This window comes from Ctenopharyngodon idella, chromosome 2, assembly GCF_019924925.1.
Source record: "Ctenopharyngodon idella isolate HZGC_01 chromosome 2, HZGC01, whole genome shotgun sequence".
Lineage (NCBI taxonomy): Eukaryota > Metazoa > Chordata > Actinopteri > Cypriniformes > Xenocyprididae > Ctenopharyngodon > Ctenopharyngodon idella.
The window spans coordinates 36,342,208-36,362,685 of NC_067221.1; the positions used below are offsets into that span (position 1 = coordinate 36,342,208).

The 20,478-nt window shown below is 36.3% G+C and overlaps 1 protein-coding gene across 1 annotated transcript in view; it reads left to right on the forward strand.

Moving 5' to 3' along the window:
* Positions 1–20,478, forward strand: part of LOC127496907 (ephrin type-B receptor 1) — a 294,837-nt gene that overhangs the window by 240,182 nt on the left and 34,177 nt on the right. The window contains exons 7-9 of the mRNA XM_051864837.1: positions 6,784–6,946; positions 11,606–11,714; positions 14,591–14,655. Coding sequence (XP_051720797.1) covers positions 6,784–6,946; positions 11,606–11,714; positions 14,591–14,655 — 337 coding nt within the window. The remainder of the gene's footprint in view (positions 1–6,783; positions 6,947–11,605; positions 11,715–14,590; positions 14,656–20,478) is intronic.

Here is a 20,478-nt window from a genome sequence, read left to right on the forward strand (position 1 = left end):
TAGCCAGATCAACATGTAAAGTAAAACTGCACTCAGACAAACACTGGCTATGTTCAGAATAGCATACTACCATATTATGCTTACTAATTAAGTATGCTCAGTATATAAATTTTCTGTATGCATGTAACACACGTACAAAAACAAACTAAAATCTATAGCAATCGTGAATTTTTAACAATGATTTCTATCTCATTATTTGATCAAAATAGTTACAATTTTTTTTTCGCACAAAATTAGATGCAAATTACAGTTTTGTATAATTAAAACATTTAAAAAATAATTAAAATATAAGTAATTATAAAAATGTAGAAGAAATTAAGTGTAAAGTAGAACAAAATATTATTTTATATATTTTAATAATAATAAAATATTTTTACATTTTTATTAATAATTTTAAATCATATTATTGTTATTAATAGAAACAATTTCTTAATCACACATGTAACGTGATCAAATCCTATTACAGTTTGGCATACTATAATATAATATAATCGTTTGCATACTGTTTCCCGTACTGTTTTTAAATGTCTATAGGCAGCACACAGTATGCTAATTTCAGTATGCAAAAAGTAGTATGCTAGTATTTGATTCAGAACATATTAACATAGAACATTTTGCAGTTTCTTTCAGATTAAATTGTTTTTACCACAATCAAAGGCAGACTTGATAAGACGTTGAAGACGTGAGAGTCTTTAAGAAATCACAAACAGAATCTGAGATTGTTTGTTCTGCTCATTATAAAGAGCTGTTGTTTATTTATTTATTTATTTATTTATTTTCAAATCTTGTTAATTTGTGTCACTCAGCAGTGCGGTTAGTTAATCTCCAGAGCAGCAGTGTTTCTGACAGGTTTTAAAGTAGATTGTGATCTGTGCGCTATGCAGGGACAGTTGCAAAGAATTTAAAGTTCAACATTTCATTACTCTGGGTTAATAAACCCCCAGAGGTAATGGGGTATGCAAATTAAGGTGTAAACACTATTTTGAATAACAGTTTCTGCTTTTAAAGTGCCTCTATTATGCTATTTTAAAGGCTTCTAATTTAATTTTGGAGGTCTTTTACAATAGGTTTACATGTATACAAGGTAAAAAATACAAAAACACTTTAATTTTCTCATTACAGCATCATCTCTTTTCTCACAGTGTCTGAAACTATTCAATCAAGGATTCGGTCTCTCTAAACCCCTCCTTTCCCAGAGCCTACTCTGCTCTGATTGGTCAGATGGCCCAGTATGTTGTCATTGGCCTACCGCTTAAGTTTAATCCAAATGAAAATGCTCCATATAAACACCTCAATCAGAATAAAAATGCCCAAACCAAATGAAATTGTAATCGGTCTGAGAGGGGTGGGATAAACCTTTCTATAAACCGAACAAAATAAAAATTCTGCCATGTAAACGCGTTAAACCGAATACTTTGCATCTATGTCATCACGTCAAGAGGCCAGGGGTAGTCAGAATGCACAATGACGGTGGCAAAATCAAACTGGAGTAAAACTGAAACAACACATTTATTAAATACACTGAAGAAACTTAGTGTGTCATTACTACCGAGCTTCATCCACACGCTACTGCTTTTCAGAGGAGGGAGGGGTAGTATTGAGATGCTCCTTAGAGATGCACAGCCACCAAAAAGGTCAGCTTCCTGCGCCCATCTTTTCCTCATACCTTCCAGCAGTAATATGCTACAAATTCACACTGTTGCTTGATTAAGAGCATGTCGACAACACAAACCAAACCCTTCCAGGCCTTAGCAACAACTAGTGTTTGAGGGTCAAAGTAGACTTTGTTCGCAGGCAGCCAATAGGGCTTTTCACACTTGAAATAGTCATTCTAATCCACGGGTAAACGGAATCCTGGGTTATCTTGCTTTACGTTTCTCACTACTCTTAATTTACCCATGGGTTAACAATTAATCCTGGGTATTCATAAGCTGACGTTTCACATTGTACATTCCTAAACCCTGGGTTAACAACGCAAAAGCAGTGCTAACCCTGCTTCAGAGCAGGGTTTCATAACCCGGGTAAAAAGCGGTGTTAACCCCGCTTCTAAATTACAAGTGTGAAACATTCCTTCACCCAGGGTTAAAAGCGGTGTTTAAAATGACAATAACCCAGGGTTAAGTGCAATATGAAAAGCCATAATAAAGACCATGGGCGGGCATTATGCAAATTTGTTACAAACCTCTGTAGGTTAGTGCAGGAAGTAAGACTGGAATTACTGACAACTCGTTTCAGGCAGTTCAGAATCAGTTGTTTCTTTTTGAAGACAGTACCTCCATTTATCGTGCACTTTGATCTTTGAAATGTTGCAGACCTTTTACACACTACATGAAAGGTAATCTTTGAAAAAGCATAACACGGGCTAGTTCACCCACAAAAATCTTGTAATTCAGCAAATATTGATTGAAATTTCAGTCTGTTCCTCTCACAAATTTCTCATATGACTTCAGAATACTCACAAGTGCTATATAATGTATAGTATTATAATATAATACTTATAGCGCACAAGTCATTCTACTTTCATAGTGATATTTTATGTGTTGACAGCATCCATCCCTTTTCATTGTATGGAAGAGTTTAGCAAGAATAATCCTTCAACAAAAGAAATTAAGTCATACGGGTTTGGACATGAGGCTGAGCAAATGATGACAGCATTTCTTTAAAAAGAACTGTAAAAAAGGATGGCAGATTCCATCAAATACACAAAATTGTTCATCTGATGCCCTAAATGACACTAGATGTTCTTATTTATTAATGGCCCAGTGGTGAGGTCATGATCGTGTTTGTGAGTGTCCTTCATTATTTATATGGCAATGCTCTAGTGCACTTCATGCTTGTTTTATGGTTGGGGTGACGTCAGGTGCAGACTCTTTTCATTTTTGCTCATTCACCACTGTGAGGATGACAGATATTTAGACATACCATCTTGTTTTGTAAATTACAGACAACACACCAAACCCTCCTGCCCCTTCATATGTCACTCGTGCACGATATGAACCTCAATTATTAATATCACTGTTATTTTTTTTCCCTGATTATTATTATTATGTTGCAGTTGTTAAGAAACAGATTTCGCCTTCGGCCATCACAGTAGGGGTTTCCGTGTGTAGCGTGGGCTTTCAGTGTCGTGCTGCTGTGAATTTTGATGAGACCTTGAAAACTAAATTGAATGTTACAGCAAGTCTCTCTCTTCTCTGTCTGAGAGACTTTACTAAATGGTCTCCTTTTTCTCACTCCCGAAATACCTTTCTGTGTTTCATTTTGGTACTTTTTGCTTTCACCCACAACACAAACACAGAACAAAGGAAGAGGAAACTGTGGAACAAAACAGACACAGAATAAATGTGACATACATTATATATATATATATAGACCATAACAGTATTCAGGCAGGTAATGTAGGGATAAATTTTAAATTTGTACACTACCATTCAGAAGGTTTTGTTTTTTTTTAATTAAGGTTTAAGGTTTTAATAATTATGGGTGATAACTGTGTTTAAACCAGTGTCTTACCATTGTAATATACTATAGGTTTTAGTGTTGCAGTTGCACACACAGAGGTGACAGACATTACATCATCAACATAAGAATATAAATCTTATTTGTTATATTTTATAACAGTCTATAGTTGCAATGAACCAGTCTAATTTAATTTTCACACTCACACAAAATTTCATCCTGGTTTACTGTTCTCTGTTCAGTGTCTTATATCATGGCACATTTTTATTTAAGCTGACTGATGAGTGCAAACTAAAATCCAATGAAACCGCATCAGTTCTGCTCTAAAACATTAACTGACAGGTGAATCAGCTTCTGTGTCGTGTGAAAAGTAGTGCTGTAAGTTTTCTTTCTATTTCACCTTTTTTCATATTTCTCAAAGTATTCTTTGCCTTTCATCTCTTCCAAATTAAAAGGAAGCTTTCTGGGTTTTTTCTCTTTTGAAGTATAAAGGAGGCTGGTTTTTAAGGTTAACATGAAGCACTGTTTACAACCCATTTCACTTCCATAACGTGATTGTATTGTCAAAAGAAATGAGATATTCAACAAGAAACAATGTAGGAAAGGATTTGATTTTATCTATCAGAAATTGATTGGATCTTAAATGAGGTCAATTTCAATGTCATGTGTACTTGAAAGCTGCTGTGTAAAATTTCTACATTGCTAACCGCACTATATATTTAATAGAAACTTTTGAATATTAAAAGAAAAAAATGACAATAAAATGATAGTACACTTTTTTTTTATTTTTTTTTTTAATAAAAACTCTGATGCAGTTTTTCCCAGCCTGGGGGTCACAACCATAGATATGCATACACAGATGCCGCATTCGACCACTCCAGACACGTTGGCGCACCCGCCATCTTGGTCAATGTGCGTCACTCACAGTAAGAATCAATGATACCACAACATTGCACAGCTGAATCCGCCGAGATTTAAAGGGATGGTTGATTATGATTTCACTTTTTTAACTTTAGTTAGTGTGTAATGTTACTGTTTGAGCAAAAACAACATCTGCAAAGTTACGATGCTCAAAGTTCAATGGAAAGGGAAATATTTTCTTTAAAAGAATTTGCTGTTTAAGGACTACAACAAATGGCTGGTAGGGACTATAGCGAGCTTCTTCCTGGGTTAGTGACATCACTAATCCTAAAATTTACATAAACCCTGCCCCTGAGAACATGCAACAAAGGAGGTGAGGCCATGTTGGGCTGCTTTAGAGAAGAGGAAGAGTTGCATTTTACGCCGGACTGCTTCACAAGCGAGAGTCAATTCAACGCTGGATTTGCACAAAAGATGACAGCACATGCTAGTCGATGAGTTGAATCAACTCCACAGCAGCTACATAAATTTATCCACTAATCACTCAGAAACGTCCAGTTGCGTTCTAAAAGTTGTAACGTCTTTTCAACAGTGTCCGACTCCGGTTTGAACAATGTAAGGCTGAACACCGTTACTGACAATCGTCATTTTAGCTGCGTGAGATTCTCCAGCTTTGTTGTTGTTGAACAACCGAAGCACAAGCTGTTAAAGCTCCGCCCTCTTTTGGAAAGTGGGCCGGGAACAGCAGCTCATTTGCATTTAAAGGGACACACACAAAAACTGTGTGTTTTTGCTCGCCCAAATAGGGGCAAATTTGACAAGCTATAATAAATGATCTGTGGGGTATTTTGAGCTGAAACTTCACAGACACAATCTGGGGACACCAGAGACTTATATTACATCTTGTAAAAGGGGGATAATAGGTCCCCTTTAAATTCCCAAAGAAATGGGATAACATTTCACAGGTGAGAATGTGTTGGGTTGTGTTTTTATATGTATTAACTCAATATTACAGGTTTTTATACTATGGTATCTTTTTAATGTTGTGTTAGCTAACTCCTTCGTCTTGTTGTATTGTGTTAGTTTTGCAAAATCATCTGCTAAATCTATAGAGATATAGATAATTATATATGCGTCTAACTACTGTTGCAGACACACAGTCAATTTGCACTCGAGTGTTCACGGACCGGCTTTGACCGTTCCAATATGGTGGATGGTTTACCTGTACGTATCGCAGCCCATAGAAACAGTCACTAATGAGACATCTATGTACACTAATGAGACTCTATGTACACAAAAAGTTGCTGTTTGGATTTAAATAGGCAAATGCTTAAGAGTCTATAATTGGATTATTATTGCAGTGATTATTATTCTAGTATGTTATATGTTTGGGAACAGTTCTTCTAACCCTAATTGATGGAGTGTGTAGCTTTTCATTTCTGAAACAACCATGTAGGAAGACACATCATGGCCATATTCCAGGATGACAAAGCCAAGATTCATCAGACTCAAACTGTAAAAGAATTGTTGGGACCAGACCTTAAATTATTTGAAAGTCTTTGGTATGTGCTGGAGGAGACTTTACAGAGTGCTCACCTCTTACATTGTCAATACAAGAACTTGAACAAAAAATGAAGCACCTCTTGATGGAAATAACATCACAACATTTATTTCCGTCAAGAGGTGCATCAACTTTTGGTAAAAAAAAAAAAAAAAAAACAATGTTAAAATAGGGGTCTCCTGGAACCACTGCTCTAATGTAATGAAAGACAGTTATGATAACAGTATGAATTATTTGGCCAGTTATAGTCTACCACCCTCTCTTTCTCTCTTTATGCACATACACGCACTTTCTCGCTCTGAGTTGGTGAGGTGTTGATGGAGTTTAGAAAGAGAAATCTCATCACTTTTTCACTCAAAACATTACTGTCTCGTCTGCTCCTAAATGTCCTTTTTGATGGCATCAGTGCTCGTCTGCTGCTGTTCAAAAAGGCTCATTTTATTAAACCAAGATTTTTTATCCTCCCAAAAAAAGGAGCGTGTTATTGCTCTGAGGTTCCATTTTAATAGCACACAAGACTAAATGGAGATCTCAGTTTTCTTTGCTTTTAGGTATCAACATCATTTCATTCATGTTTCTCCTGTAATTATTTTAGAGAACTGAGTAAGTGTACAGAGCTATACAGTTGAAATAATGTAGATAGAAGGTAATTTGGACTTTGATGAGAATAATTTGAGCTTATATTGATCACTGACTGTTATTGCAGACTTTGGTATCTTGAAAAATCTAAGAGACAAATATGCCATTTTTTAGGGTATTTTTCTAAAGGTAAACGTCTGACAAGTGATGGACTTAAGCAAAGTTGTCCATTTGGTTTCATTGCTGTCTAGGAGAAACAAATAAGTGAATTTTGGAATTGTTCGGAATAACGTGTCAACTAAACATCTCTCTCTGTCTCTCAGGAGCTGTCTGAGGTAAACTCCACGCAGGTGAGGAGTCAGACTAACACGGCTCGTGTGGACGGATTACGGCCAGGCACCATGTATGTGATGCAGGTCCGCGCCAGGACTGTTGCTGGTTTCGGCAAATACAGCAGCAAAATGTGCTTCCAAACCCTCACAGATGGTACGAACCCCCACGCCAATGCCTGTGTGTGTGTATGTGTATGTGTGCGGAGGCGCTCTCTGGATCTGGGTGATTTCATTCCTTGAGCAGATTTATTTAGAGTTGTGTTGAAAGAAACGCTCCACTATTCTATTTTTTATGCTCAATATATTTTTGCATGATCATCACTGTGTATGATATAGTTTATGTCTGTGTGTTTTGACTCTTCTCCAGCCAAACTGCCTAGCTGAATGGTTTTTCATCAGGACCTTGTGTGGCATTCAAGCTTTCCCAGAATCCTTAACTCATTAATTAGTTTCTATCTATCTATCTATCTATCTATCTATCTATCTATCTATCTATCTATCTATCTATCTATCTATCTATCTATCTATCTATCTATCTATCTATCTATCTATCTATCTATCTATCTATCTATCTATCTATCTATCTATCTATCTATCTATCTATCTATCTATCTGTCTGTCTGTCTGTCTGTCTGTCTGTCTTTCTGAACATCTGTCTGTCTGTCTTTCTGAACATCTGTCTGTCTGTCTGTCTGTCTGTCTTTCTGAACATCTGTCTGTCTATCTGTCTGTCTTTCTGAATATCTATCTATCTATCTATCTATCTATCTATCTATCTATCTATCTGTCTGTCTGTCTGTCTGTCTGTCTGTCTGTCTGTCTGTCTGTCTTTCTGAACATCTGTCTGTCTATCTGTCTGTCTTTCTGAATGTCTGTCTATCGATCTATCATCTGTCTCTTTTTATCAGGCTTTGTTGTCTTATTTGTTCCTCCCAGCAAACTGTCTCAGTCTTTCTAACACTGTCTTCGCTCTCTTTCTCTCTGTTTTTTTCTCTCTCACTCTCTCTCTCTCAGCGGAAGTGAGTGGATGTGTTTATTGTGTCTTAGGGCTCATTTCATTTATTAGTTCTGGGACGCGCACACACAAAGGAAAAATTCAGTTTGTTTCATTTGAGGTGCATTTTATTGTTTCCAAGTCCAGTCTTTTTCTGTTTTGTTGATGATTTTTGGAAATTTAGGCCATTTCAAACTTTAAAATGAACAAGAAGAAGCATAAAACGACTCTCTCTCTCTTTTTCTCTCGTAACCTCTGTCTCTCTCATGGGTTTGATTAATGGCGCTGTATCTGTAGTCCAGCATGTCCTGCCTGATGACTTTTGCCAGGGACACACACAATGGATGCCAGGGGGACTGGACTCTACAGGACAGAAAGACATCCGCCAGGCAGCTGGCTGGAGCTTTACACACATACACAGTTCACCTGTCCAGCTCTCTTGCACATTCATTTTTTAGGCTTCATCTTTTACACTACACTCCTTGTCTTTGCTGTCACACTGGTGTAAATATAACTGAACTGCACTGGCAATCTGGGACACACACACAAAGAGACACAGGTCTAATGTGTGAGCATGGCCCTGTTGTTAGACAGCGTGATATATACTCTTTCTTGACTACAATTTCTGTATTTGGGCTTTACATCTGCATTTATGCATTTTAAAGGCACTTTTATCCAAAGTCACTTACATTGCATTCAGTGTATACATATTATCACTTACAATACATTTAGCCATGTCAGAAGACGTTAACAGACATGTACTCAAAAACAGACACATATACATACTGTGCATCACGCAGTGCAGACAAATAGTATTTACACACTTAAACAAATGAAGTGAAGATACAGACATACCACGGTGATGTCACACCGATGAAGACAAAACTTCCTATGCGTGTGTGTGCAGGCGTATCCGTGCCGTCATACTCACTAAAGTAATTAGTGCCCGCGTTCACGCCGCGCCAGCTAACGGGTACATCCACTGGCATTCTGCCATGGCACGACATTCGTTACGACAATTAGCACCAATCACGGGGGAGAGAAGTCCACCTCACACACACACACCTTCTCTAGAATCACAACACATGCTGTCCCCGGAGTCTCGCTCTCTCTCTCTCGTTTTGACAGCCAGGTGTAATGACGAAGAAATGATTCTGTTAAATGAGGTGTGTTTAAGCCCAGTGCTCACAGAGACTGCTCTACTTCCTGTTGGCCATTATGGATTTAGCCAGCATGCTAGAAACGACCATCAGTGCGATTGTTAAAATCTAGTATGCTATGACACACATGCTTACACAGTCATACATATTTAATATACCCTCATTCAAAGAAAACATGCATACATTATTTGTGGAAAGTCTTAGTGACCGCAAAATGCCCTGCTATCTAGTTTGGTTGTTGTTTATGAGGCGAAGTTTGGGGTTGGTAAGATTTTTTAATGTTTTTGAAATAAGTCTCTAATGTTCACCAAGGCTGCATTTATTTGATCAGAAATACAGTAAAAACAGTTATATACCGAGATATAGTTACAATTTAAAATAATGGTTTTCTGTTTTAATAGGTTTTAATTCATTCCTGTGATAGCAAAACTGAATTTTCAGCATCATTTCTCCAGTCTTCAGTGTCACATTATCCTTCAGAAATTATTATATGTTGATTTGTTGCTCAAAAAGTATTTCTTATTATTATCAATGTTGAAAGATCAAAATAAAAAAGAAAAATAATTGATTTGAAATGTAATTATTTTATAACAATGTAAAAATATTAATCAATTTAATGCTAAACAATCCTACTAACCCCAAACGTTTGATTGGTAATGTGCAAAATGTGACTCGCATGCAGCAAGTTTACGCAGAATGCAATGAAGTAACCACTTTTTTTTTTTTTTTCATGTAGCTAGCAGCTTTTTAAAGAGATTAGATCTGTCTTTCGCACACATAATGACGAATAATGATGTCTGTCTCTCTTGCTCTATTCATCATGCTTCCTCTTGTTTCTTCCCCCCAGCTATCTTTCTCATTTTGTGTGATATTCTCTTTCTCTCTGTATCTTTTTATGTTTACATAGCTTCCTGTAGCTAGCCACATTTTGTTAGTTTGTACTGTAGCTAACTATTATTTTGAAGAGTAGCATGACTGCAATTTAGCTACTTAAAGGGGACCTATTATGCAAAATTCACCTATACATGGTGTTTGAATATAAATGTGTGCTGGCAGTGTGTGTACACAACCACCCTATAATGGTAAAAATCCACCCACCTTTTTTAATCTCCATAAATCATAAGCAGTGTCTCAGAACAAGCCATTTGCAAATTCTAGCAATGTGACGTCACATTGCTTAGGCCCCGCCCACAACTGCTGACGGACTCTGCCCTCTGCCCTGAGTGAGCTGTACACAGTCTGTTTATCTTGTTACCAGATCATTTATCAGCAGCATTCAAGTAAAAAAAAAATATATTCTTATTAAAGCTACTAAAGTTATTCAATCAAGAGCAGCGAGTTTTTCTTTTGTTGTTTGATTCATATTAACAGCATATATAGCAGTAGGTATTGTATATTATGCTGCTTTCACTTTAATACACAGATCTAATATACACATACGATTTATTTCCCTGCTGTTTACGTTCACTGACACGTTCAACCGACTGTGTTTATGTGAACTTTGTGTGTTTTTTTTTTTACATAACTTTGTGTGTATTTGACAGTGTAAGTGCAATAAGATGTTAAAGAGAACTTAGTTTAATACTCACGGGACGCGCTGTCTGACAGCCAGCTTTCTGTGCGCGTGCTTCGGATGTGTGCGCTCAGAAAACCATATGTCAGAAGTTTAGACTGATATGGCTTTAAAACACATCAGGATAATAAACTTTGATGATGATGAAGAACTGCAATGTCACGTGAGTGTGCCTGCGAAAGAGATGATAATCAAAACCAAACAGATGTTTTAGTTTTTGGCAGAATATACCAGGCATGAGCTTTTCAGGCTCTGCCCACTTCTGGAAAGCTGGGTGGGGAGCAGCAGCTCATTTGCATTTAAAGATACATGCACGAAAACAGCATGTTTTTCCTTCCACTCAAAAATGGGCATTTACAATATGGTGGGGTATTTTGAGCTGAAACTTCACAGACACATTCTGGGGACACCAGAGACTTATATTACATCTTGTAAAAAGGGGCATAATAGATCCCCTTTAAAATCACGAGAAGCTTGTAGCTTAGCATACAAAGACACAGATGTTTCATGTGTGAGCTGGTCAAGGGTTTGGCTGTATTTAAACATCGACAAAGGACATTCCATCCTCTTCTTTGTTGTTTTTAGACTGTGACGGTGGGATTAGCTGTGCTGATGGGCCGCGCACTTCACTCACTCACACTTCACTAGTCGCTGTCATTCGGCTGTGTACCTTAAGTGTTTTTCCTTCCCTCCTTTCATTCCGTCTATCCTTTTCTATCACTCTTTCTCAGTTGACATCTGTCAGCGCTAGGCATTAGTATTACCTGACCGCCGTGTTTTCAGCGCTTCCTTTTGTATCATCGTATCACTCTATTATCCCTCTCTCTCCCTTCTCCTCTATTTCTTTCAAAGCCCACACCTCCTCACAATTTTTCATTCTCCTACATTCTTCCCTTTTTCCGTACGACTTTGTGCCACCGCCCCCTCTTTTTCATTCTCCTATTCATGCAGTCCATGAAATGCTTCCCTGAATAGGTTCTCTTGAAATGTTTTGTTTACGTTCTTTCATCCCCTGTTTCATCTCTATAGGCAGTGGCCATTTCAGTTATTTCTGTAGCCTAATGCATCCTGTCTCTCTCTGTCTAGACGACTATAAATCAGAGCTGAGGGAGCAGTTGCCTCTGATTGCGGGCTCAGCCGCGGCTGGAGTGGTCTTCATCGTGTCTCTGGTGGCCATATCTATAGTCTGTAGCAGGTGAGTTTGCCATTATGGAGCCAGACATATGACTGCTGCATGTGCACGCAAGGACAGAAAGCCATGAGCGTGTTCAGACTAGCTAAATGTGTTCCTGTTTCATCCATTTACCTAAAACATATGTGAAACTTTAAACTTAATATATCAAATCATCTGCATTGGAGCCATATACAAATATGTATCAATAATTTAGTCAGTGATACAATCAGAAACATTGACAAATCAGATATTTAATATTTGTAAAATGTATATTATATTATGAGTAATAAAATCAAAAGTTTGAGGCCGGTCAGATTTTTTAATGTTTTTGAAAGAACTCTCTTATGTTCACCAAGGCTGCATTTATTTGATCAAGAATACAGTAAAAACAGTGATATTGTGAAATATTATTACAATTTAACATAACTGTTTTCTGTTTTAACATATATTAAACTGTAATTTATTTAACATATATCAAAATGTATTATTATATTGTGATGACAAACCTTTGATCCTTCAGAACTCATTCTAATATGATGATTTTCTGCTAAAGAAACATTTCTTATTATTATCAATGTTGAAAACAGTTGTGCTGCTTAATATTTTTTGGAAACCATGACACATTTATTAATGGATAGAAAGTTCAAAAGAACAACATTTTATTTTCATAGCCCCCAGAATATTTTGTTATATCTGAACGTGCAAAATATCATGCAATATATCAAAAGAAAGAACAAAGCCTTTGCTTTTAAACAAACAAACAAACAAAAAACATTTTATTCTAGCTTCATGCATTCTTTTTTTTTATCAACACTTGAATGTGGGTAAGTTTCATAAAAAAAGCAACATTATGAACAAAAAGCTGAGAAAATAGTTTTTTTTTTTTTTTTTTCCAAAGATACAATGTGCATAAGCAATGACTGTATTGCTTGTTTCTGCTCCTTTTTGTGTTTTAATCCGTAGATTATGTACTCTTTCAGAAGTTGCATAATAGCGCCCCCTACCACATAACAGTGAAAACGCGAAAAGCCGGAAAATTCCGCCAATGGCGGGGAAGCGTTGTCTCATAAATTACGGAAAATTCCGTCAATGGCGGGGGAAAGAGTTAATATTTAACACCTGTTATGATATTCGGCATCTGTCTTTTTGTGTGGAGTTTTTTTTTAAAGTGTCTGTGCAGGGATTGGTTGCTGCAGAGAAACGTCATTGGCTGAGCCTGAGGTTGCTCCGTTTAAAAAGGGCGGCGCTCCTGGAAGATGGCGAGCTCATTCTGGCGTTGGCCTTCTGGCGTGAGAAGCTCCGGATTCCTTCTCCCGCCGGCAGATCTCGAACCACTTGTTTTTTGTAAACTGTTCCTGTTTTTGTTGTGAAGTGATTTAACTAAGTTTCTGTTTATGCTTTAGGAGCGTAGGGGTGTCCTGCCATTTATTTTGACTTTGTTTGCGATTTGTTTATTTTAGGGAGTTAGGGAAGTTGATTGTATTTTTGTTTCTTTTGTTAGGACATGTATATATGTTTTATTTGTAAGTTATTTTTGTGTGTTGTTTTGGCCTTGGGGCACCCTGAAGCTATGGCTCCTTTATTTAATTTTCTTTATTCCACTTTAATAAATCATTTGTGGATCTTATTTTGATGTCTGTGGTGATCTGTCGGCTGGAGTCGGTTTCCTCGTTTACCACCAAACTCACGTCAGCCCCTTTTCTTATTAGAACTGGGCATAACAACACCATAGTACATATTAGCATGTTTTTTGTTTGTTTGTTTGTTTGTTTGTTTTCAGTATTTTGGAATTTCCAGTGTGCAGAGCGCTGCACATGGCAGCGGGGGGAAAAAATTGTATATTGTGGCCATGACTTACTAATACGTCAATACATTTTACTAATTAGTTCCCATTGTTTTAAGTAAATCATGAGCATAATATAATAATTTGTTCCCTCAATTTACTAAATTGTGGCCACATTGTAATAATTTGTTTCCTCGTTTTAGTTTAATCAAAATGAGGGAACAAATTAGTGTAACTTGGCCACGATTTACTAAAACGAGGGAACGAATTAATAAATCATGTGAATGATTTACTAAAACGAGAGAACGAATTCTTAATTGTTAATTTGTGGCCACGATATACATATTTTTTCCCGCATGTCATGTGTGGGGCACCGTACCAGTCATCTGTTAATGTCATTCCATATTTAAAATCCCATTGGTTGGAGTCAGTCTCAGGAATGCCACTAGCTCTTCTCAGAGCACAAGCATCACCTCATGCTCATAAATTGGTCTTTATATAAGTTGGTTCTTTTGCTGTAGGGAAATGTTAACGATGGGTGAGGTGATGCAATTCCTGTAAACAGTAAGAAATTCATGCTTTTAATCCACAAATAAAAGGAATTGGACCGAAAAGTCCTCTGCAAACCACCAGACACATCTATATCCTAACAAACCTGACAACAAGTTTTGTCTTCAGGCTTTACTTTTGGTCAAACAGAAATTTGGATCACAAAGCCTTTAAAAAGCTTTTTCTCTATTATTGTGGTATCAAATATTAAATATATAGCGCCTAAATGACACACAAAAGCAAAGCAAACTGTAATTGGTCACTTGACCAGACAGTCTCTTCCTGACTGAGTAGGTGGCTCGTCTTTACCAGAATAAACTGCAATTTGGTCTGGACTTTACTTCCTTTATGTGTCCTTGACAATACCAGACCACCAAAAACAACTATTCTCAGAAGAACATTGGTTGGCAAAAAATACCTCTGCCCTACTTAAAACAATTAATAAATGTTAGACACTCATAATGTGACACTACGACCCTTATGTTTCAGCCAGCCGAGCAAATCCAGATTCATTTAATAACTATATGTTTTAATTTTATTTTCTCTCCCCCTTTTTTTCTCATAGGAAACGAGCTTACAATAAGGAGGCCGTGTACAGTGACAAACTCCAGCACTACAGCACTGGCAGAGGTGAGCAAACCCCTCCTACTATTCTGAGGCCGTTAACGCTGGCGGACATCTTTGTTTTATGCTCAGCTCTGCCCCTTCCTTTGGGGCAAACCCGTCCTGAAACGGGTTTTAAATATGAGCGAAAGCAAACAGAGAGGAAAACAGAAGGATAGAGATGTGAGGTAACAGGAAATGCCGGGGGATGCGGTGTAACGGAGGAAAGGAACGAGGGATCGCTCCAGGCCTGTGCACTTTTTAGAAGCTGACACTAAAAAGCTTTTCCTAACCGTATACATCCCATAGCCCTGCAAGAAGCTTCAGGCTCATTAGGAAGTGAGAACTCTCTCTATCTCTCTGTCTCCTTGTAAGCAACCTCTCCGAGGATTCGGTGGGCGATCTGCGAAACCAAATTTAATTAACATAAGTGCAGACGAAAAAGTAAACAAATGATGTGACAGGCAGACTTACACATCAAACAGACAATTTAGAAAGAAGAAAAAAGAACAGAGAACTGAGACTGTGAGAACATGATCTCGTTGTCATGAGAAATATTCGGATAATTACTGTATCAGAATTTATTCAGTCTTGAATGTCAATGCATATGAGCTAAAACAAAGAGAAGGACTCTCTACTATGAATATAATTGGCGAAAATGTCACAGACATCCTTGGGTTTCTTAACATTAGCATTATTAAAAGTTATTTAAGGTGCTGGAAGTTGGTGTCTGCATATACAAGTGAACTTCATCAGGACTTTCAAACTTAATCCAGCAGGACATTAAAGAGTTGCCTCCAGCACCAAGGACAGACTGTCTTTTACAAAAATGGAATCATAGTTTCTACTAAAAAAGTAAATAATTACTACAGTTATTGTTAGTACTGTAAAATCATAATATTCCAAGAAGGACTGTTATTTATTTATTTATTTGTTTATTTATTATTTATAGTTGAGTTGACTTTGAGTTTATATAACACAAAATACATAATATAGCAAGTGTTTTATACAACATATAAATACAACATATATTAATTAATATATAATAATATATTAAATGTATTTATTTCATACTAGATATAAATAATAAAATTATATAAAGTATTAAATATATTATATTTCAATATATTATATATTAAATATGTAAACATTAAATGATATCCACCTTATTCCTACACCCCATGACGCTTTGCGCGAATTATGGGTGTAACTTCCGTTAAGCTAAACAGTCAGTGAAAAGCTCGCTCTATGAATGCAATAATACGTTTTATTTTTAAACTGGGTACAATGAGATGACATTATTCTACTCACCCTTCAACCAATGAACATTAAAAGGTCATTTAAAAGTGTAAAAGCATCAACAAGGTATTATTTACAAATGTGCAGTATATGTTGTCCTTTTTTTATACTATTACAGCGGTATGCAAAGGGATGAAAATATTCACGAGGATAGAAAGCAGCGACTGAAAAGAGCTCTTGCCATAGATATTCTTGTTATAACATGTTACATTAAAATACCAAACGTTATGTTATTCTCATGATGTCTGAAAATCAAACATGAAATAAAAATTGACAGCTCATTCAGTCAAACTGACGGATAAGCTTTATTTGTAGGGCAACATTATGATTTGAAATGATTCGTTTCAGTCTTTTTAAATGGAAGTTCCCCAAACCGGAAGTGGAACCCATAATTCGAAACGCAGTAGGCTAGTCAGGAATAAGGTGGATAGAAATAAAAAATATATAAATATAAAAGTCTTGCAAATCAAAGAAAACAAATCAAAGAAATGCTAAAATATTAAAATTAAATAAAAAGAACTGTTTTAGTAACTACTTTTACATTTATTAATTTAGAAGACACTTTATTCATATTGCAACCATATCAAATTCTCTGTATATACTGAAGTTGTCTGTTTATCTGTTGCTGTATCCCTCCATCCATCCATCCATCCATCCATAAACGACATTTTGTTCCACTTTATGTCCACACGTGTAGCGGAATGACAATAAAACTCGCCTTGACTTGACTTCATTCAGTCATTCTAACATCCATCCATCCATCCATCCATAAACAACATTTTGTTCCACTGTATGTCCATACATGTAGCGGAATGACAATAAAGCTCGCCTCGCCTTGACTTGACTTGACTTGACTTCATTCAGTCATCCATCCATCCATCCATCATTAAATGATATTTCGTTCCACTGTAGGTCCACACATGTAGCGAAATGACAATAAAGCTTGCCTTGACTTGACTTCATCCATTCATCCATCCATCCATCCCTCCATCCATCCATCCATCCATCCATCCATCCATCATCCATCATTAAACGACATTTTGTTCCACTGTATGTCCACACATGTAGCGAAATGACAATAAAGCTCACCTTGACTTGACATGACTTCATTCAGTCATCCATCCATCCATCCATCCATCAATCATTCTGTTGTTCACATCTATCTATCTATCTATCTATCTATCTATCTATCTATCTATCTATCTAATCTAGATAGTATCTGTTACTGTATCCATCCATCCAACCATCATCCATCCATCATTCTGTTGTTCCTTCTGTCATTCTTCCAGTATTTTATATTGTTCCATCCGTCCATGCATCTATGTGATATTATATTTAATTTGCAAACAGCCTAATTAACAATACAGAAGTGTCACTGTAGCACAAAACTTTTTTTGTTATAATCCTTTCTTCCATGTAATTGCAGCATTACTGTAATAATGTGAAGTGTGAAATTGTATGCTCCATGTTGTCGTAAATTTCCATTTTTGTCTGTTGTATCACAGCTATTTCTGTACCTTTATTTTGCTGAGTCATAACCAGTGCTGTTGTGCTAGTCACTAAGCTGGAACCTGGTTAGAAATGAAACGCCCACCTCTCTCTCTCTCTCTCTCTCTCTCTCTATAATGAGCACCCTAAGGAGCTGAAAGACTTAAATTGCTGTGAATGGAGAAAAATGAATGCTGGACATAAAATGGAAATATGGTTTTGTGTAAAATATTGATTTAAAACTTAATAGAACTTTGCAATAGTGAGGCAGCCATAATGTGGCAGGGTCATAATGGAGTACGCTTCATAACGCATGGCTTTTTAATACCAGAGAGAGAGAGAAAAAAAAATCATTTCTCACCTGAGAGATCAGTGAGATGCAACTAATCTGATCTAAATATGCTTACACTGTGTCAGACGCTCCGCATAAGAGCACAAATGGGCTGATGTTCTCAAAGCTTCTTAACCTGAGACAGATCCTTTTATGTATTGTGACGCATCAGAGACGGCGGTTCTTTCAAAGCTCAGAAACAATGCGATTACACAGTCCAGGGGTCAGACGTTTGCAGTGTGCAGGAAGTGTATTAAGATGTTCCTATTCACAAAGTAAGATTAACAACATTCAAAATAAAAGGAGATACTGGATGGGAAAGGCTACACTAAACTCATGATCAGAATTCGGAACAACATCCGCCATGTTGTTAATGTCATGTGAACTACCAACATCAGTTGCTTTGCTTCACTGCCATTCATAAATCCTCTTCCGTGGCCTCATGGGATAGTAAAGTGTCCATCAAATGCCCACTTCAGAATCTTGGCAGAAGTAGTAGGTCATCCGGTTACTTTTCACCTGTTTTTCGAATGCTATGTATTTGGACACACTACTCTTTTGGCACACTGTTTTTCACACACTATACAGTAGGGAAGTATTCAACAGAGTTTTTAGTATCCTCCTGCTTAAGTCCATGTAGAAGTGATGCATTCTGGTCTCTCTCTCTTAATTCTCTGTCTCCTGCGGGACTGGAGTTCAGTGGAGTGGCAGAGCAGTTGGTGTTCCAGGCACGCTCAGATCAAGTGGCTATGAAATATTAACATATATATTTTTATTTCCCTTTCTCAGCCATAAGAAACGAGTGGAGCCATTACGTTGCATTACTCCAGAGGATGAGGGGAGATAAACTGTTTGCCATTTGAGTTATTGATGAATACCATGTTTCTAAAATTAAAGCACTCTGTAGGTTTGTGCATGTGTGTGTGTTTGAAATGAATAATTCAACAGACCTGCATGACTTTTTTCATTTTAAAGAGTTCATATCATAGATTCCTTTTATCATTTTTCCCCTGATGTCCACTTAAAATGTTAGTAAAGCTTTCAAACGACAAGGGACCTTGTTAAAAATAAACCTTCAACATTTCGTTTCTAACTGCAGGATCCTTCAGAAGGATCTGCAGAGCTGCAGGTGCTCCACACACTGAAGAACAACACAACATTTCAAAGACACTTGTTAGTTTTGCAGTGTTATGGAATAAGAGCATATACTCTGCTTCCTCCTCTGGTTTCTGATCACTGAATAGGATAGGATATATGGTAACACTTTACAAAAAGGTTCATTAGTTAACTACATTAGTTAACATGAGCTAATAATGAACTGCACTTATTCACCATTTATTAATCTTTGTTAATGTTCACTTCAACATTTACTAATACATTATTAAAATCTTGTTAACATTAGTTAATGCACTGTGAACTAACATGAACAAACAATGAACAGCTGTATTTTCATTAACTAACATTAACGAAGATTACTAAATACAGTATCAAATATATTGCTCATGGTTAGTTCATGTTATACATTAACTAATGAACCTTATTGTAAAGTGTTACCAGATAGATTAATAATATTGGATATATTAATGTTGGGTCACACTTTAGATTAGGGTGCAATTCTCACTATTAACTATGACTTTTTCAGAATGATTTCAGAATGAGCCTTTTTTTACAGCATAAATGTTTCTATTTCTCAGCATAAATTATTATTTTGTACTGGAAAGGAATTTTTAACTTGCACTATGTTTTAATAGTACGTCAGGCTCTTTTTTTTTTTTTTCAAAAGAAGAAGGGCATTTGATTTCTCTGGATATGAGACAGTAATAATAAGACACATTTTCAAGTGAATATTGAGTAAAAAATAATGTAGGACAGGGCTTTATTTTACAATATCTATTGAGATTTGATTGACTGTCAATATGTTTGTTATATTATTTATTGATATTATTTTCCCCTGCTCACACTAAAATGTATTTCAGGGTACCTGTTACCACAACTTAAACCATAAATGCATGGTTGCAAGTTAAAAATTCTAATTTATTGTTTTAATTAAACCTTTTAAGTTGCAAACATTATTTTGTAGAGTTCTGTTGACATAATAATGTTGATCATTACATCAACTTAATGTCATCTGTAATGTAAACTCAAATTTCTGCGTTAATTGTTTTTTTGTTTTTTAAATGTGTTGGAGTAACTTAATGAAATTGTCTTGATAACTTCGGAAATTAAGTGGTGAATTTCTAGTTCCCAGCATGCTTTGCATAAGACTGGATAAGGAGAATAAATGTTGAGATTAAGTGTTAATTTATTGTTTTTAGTGAAGGGAAAGACCTGTTATTGTTTAATGCTGTTTGAAGTTTAAAAGAGTTTCTGTAATGTTGAAGTTTTTGTGAATACCATTGTGCTGTAGAGATACATGAAGGTAAACACTACAATGACTCTGTAAGCAATGACTGCGCTAATGCAAGTGACAAGTAATGTCTTACTTGTTCATTAAATATACATGTTAAATAAGTTATGTTAGCATGTGCTATGATAGCTGTTGATTTGAACTTACTTTTTTTTTGAGTAATCAACTTAAAAATTTGTGATTGTTACAAATTAAGTTCCTCTAACTCAGTGTAGCTTGTTGGTTGAATGTAAATTCACTCAAAGTTGTCATAACTTATTGATGCAAACTGTTGTTTTGTTTTTGTTGAGCCAACACATTGTTTTTTTAGAGTGTGCTCATGTGG